General features: G+C 26.8%; 1 protein-coding gene across 1 annotated transcript in view; it reads left to right on the top strand.

The window, feature by feature from the left end:
- Positions 1–3,139, top strand: part of LOC128127723 (protein FAR1-RELATED SEQUENCE 5-like) — a 3,977-nt gene extending 838 nt beyond the window's left edge. Inside the window, exons 2-6 of the mRNA XM_052766400.1 lie at positions 80–241; positions 475–913; positions 1,038–1,299; positions 1,852–2,217; positions 2,882–3,139. Coding sequence (XP_052622360.1) covers positions 80–241; positions 475–913; positions 1,038–1,299; positions 1,852–2,217; positions 2,882–3,139 — 1,487 coding nt within the window. The remainder of the gene's footprint in view (positions 1–79; positions 242–474; positions 914–1,037; positions 1,300–1,851; positions 2,218–2,881) is intronic.
- The last annotated feature ends 545 nt before the right edge of the window (positions 3,140–3,684 follow it).

The raw sequence follows: 3,684 nt of genomic DNA, 5'->3' as shown, positions 1-3,684 counted from the left end.
ATACATATTGTTAATCACATATGATTATTACAACATAAAATTATATAATAACATATTTGTCATTCCCTTCTTTTATCAGCTGAAAGTTCCAATTCAACAAATGAATCATATTGTAGTAACATAATTGAAGAATCTGAATATAAACCAGATGTCCCTACTGAATTTGTACCAGTTGTAAACAGCGTTTTCAAATCACTAAATTTGGCAGTAAAAATGTATAATGATTATGCAGAAATGTCAGGTTTTCATACAAGACTGAGTAGCCAATCAGAATACAATAGCCAAATAATATATATATATATATATATATATATATATATATATATATATATATATGCAATAGGGGTGGCAAGGATAAACCAAAACCTTGTGATACATTGGCTACAAGTTCTATCAAGAGGAAACCAAATTCAAAAAAGATAATTATTGGGCGTACAACAAATATTATATTTGAAAATGTTTATGGAACAACAGATTACAAAGTTAAGAAATTTTTTGAATTGCACAACCACCCACTGGAAAGTATTGAGGAAAGACCTTATACGAAAAAGGCAAGAAAGATGTCATATTTTGAAAAAGAGTTTGTAGTACATGCATCAAAAGCTAAAATGGGTCCAACAATGGCTCACAAAATAAGAGCAGTTTTGAAAGGAGGATATGAATATGTTAGGGTGAAGGTAACAGACTACAAAAACTTGAGGAGAGGAGTAAATATAATCTTATGTTACAAGGATGCTCAAATAATGATAAACAAAATGAATGATCGTAGAGATCATTACCCAAATTATTCATTTGAGTTCCTACGTGATGGAGATATGTTGGCTGTTATGTTTTGGGCAGATGAAAGAGAAAAGGCTTTTTATGCAGAGTTTAGAGAAGTTATATCTTTTGATGTAACTTTTAGAACAAACAAGTAAGTTAATGTATATACTTTACAAAATTTATACATTTATGATTAAAATAAAAAAAATATACAATTAAATTTAAACATACTATTAATCAAATATGATTGTACTAAATATATTTTCTTTATATAGGTATAAAATGGTATTTGTTCTATTCACAACAGTTGACCACCACAAGAAATCAGTTACTGTTGGCGCTGGGTTGTTGAGTAGAGAAACAACTGAGTCGTATGAATGGCTAATTAATGCTTTTCTTAGTGCTCATAAAGGGAAAGCACCAAAAGTTATTCTAACTGATCAAGATCCAACAATAAAACAAGCAGTGGAATCCGTCTTACCAAATTCAAGACACAGACTATGCATGTGGCATATAATGAGAAAACTACAAGCAAATGTATAATAAAAATAAAACTATATAATCATATATGATTAAGTATTCTAATAATATGAATTATCAGATATCGTACTGTATAATCATATATGATTAAGTATTCTAAAAATATGAATTATCAGATATCATACTGTATAATAATATATGTAATAATATGAATTATCAAATATCATACTGTATAATCATATATGATTAATTATATATGATTATGTATTCTAATAATATGAATTAGCAGATATCATACTATATAATCATGTATGATTAATGATATATGATTATATAGTATGATATATAATAATACAGTATATAATCATATATGATTATATAGTATGATATATGATAATTCATATTATTAGAACAATTAATCATATATGATTAATCATATATGATTAATCGTATATGATTATAATTATATGAATTATCAGATATCATATTGTATAATCATACATGATTAATCCTACATTACAGTACATAATCATATATGATTACTCATGTATGATATATCCAAATAAATCTATAATTTACACTTATATAAGTAAAATTGTTCATTCATAGGTTACTGACGATTTACTTAAAAACAAAGACTTTAAGAAAAGATTTAACAAGCTAGTATGGAACATGCATATCAAACCTGATGAATTTGAGAAGAAGTGGGAGTTGATTATTAATGAATTCAACCTAGAAGATAAAAGATGGTTCAATGATATGTTTGAATTACATGACAAATGGATACATGCATACTTTAGTGACACTAGAATGTCTGCATTGATGAAAACCACTTCAAGATCAGAAAGCATGAATTCCTTCTTCAACACTTACTCGCAATTTGGAAATCTACTTTTACATTTCATGATGAACTATGACACATCAATTCAAAAACAAAGAAATACACAAAAGGAGCTTGATCATCTAACAAAGAAGGCAATATATAAATTTATTTCACCGCGACCAATAGAAAAAACATGTTGCAAAAGTTTATACAAGTACATTGTTTTATGAAGTACATAAAGAAATCTACAAAGGTTTCTGATACTGCCAATACAAACATATTGGAACAAAAAACGGATGGGAGTTATACAAAGTGGAACAACTTAACAAAAACAGTGATCTAAAAACAGAATTTGATGTAATATATTCATATTTTAAATTTTGATGAATCAAAACGTAATATGCAACAATTTTCAGTTATGATTATAAAACACTTAATTCTTTAATTTTATTTTGAACAAGTAGAAATAAAACTTCCAATAAATGGATGTAAAATGTACTTGTGAACACTTCAACCGCTTTGAGACTTTGTGCTGACATGCATTCAACATACTCATGAAACATTGAATTAAGGAAATACTTGAACAATACTTTGGGAATCGTTGGAGAAAGGATGTGATATTATGGCATTATCACTTTGGTAGGCATGTATATGATACAGGAGGCAGTGAAATTAACCTATCAATCAAGCATACTATAACTTTGAAGCATGTTTAGAATATGTAAGAAAAAAATAAAGACAAAACGAATTTGTTTGTTAAGAAAACATAAAGCATGCTGAAGGAATACAAAAAACGATCTTACAAATGAATTGCAGAAAAATAGGACAAATCTTGAAGAGGTAGGAAAACTTATGGGCATTTCTATTTCAAAAGACATTGACATCAATGTTCCAAATGTTCAAAGCAATAAAGGAAGTGGAAAGAAAAATAGAATTCAAAGTGCAACAGAAATAACATATAAAAATTCAAACAAGCAAACAAGAAGATGCTCAGGATGTGGAGAAAGGGCTCCTCATAACTTGTGTACATGCCCAATAAAACTTACAGCAAAACAATCATCAAAAGCTACATAGATAATTACTAGTTTAATCAGTAATTAATAATTCATGATTTTTTCTAAATAATATACTTTTTGTTTGGTACACTTTACTCTGTTTATAAAACAGAATTTACTTTGATAATTCTTTCTTTGATTTTATTAGTAATACAACAAATCAGTTTTCTTGAATTTTTCTATCTTAAACCTTATTCTATCTAACTTTATGTCTTTTATGATTACAAAAGGATATAATCACTTATGATTAAACAAACATATGAAGTGGTATTACATAATCATTTATGATTATACAAATAAAAATAATTATGTAATCTGTTAATTGTTATTCAATACATGCAATCATTTATGATTACATATAAATAACATCTAAGTTCTACTATAAAACTCATTATGTATAACCGTATACAATATTCATCGGTATAATCATAAAGGATTATGTAATACCACTTCATATGTTTTGTTTAATCATCAGTGATCAAAAATATGATTACATATAAATAACAGCAAAGTTCTACTATAGAACTCATTACATATAACCATATACAACAACATTGTTCCTAA

The sequence above is a fragment of the Lactuca sativa genome, chromosome 8 (assembly GCF_002870075.4).
Source record: "Lactuca sativa cultivar Salinas chromosome 8, Lsat_Salinas_v11, whole genome shotgun sequence".
In the NCBI taxonomy this organism is placed as follows: Eukaryota; Viridiplantae; Streptophyta; class Magnoliopsida; order Asterales; family Asteraceae; genus Lactuca; species Lactuca sativa.
The sequence above is the reverse complement of the archived record's forward strand: the minus strand, read 5'-3'. Positions and strand labels throughout refer to the sequence as shown.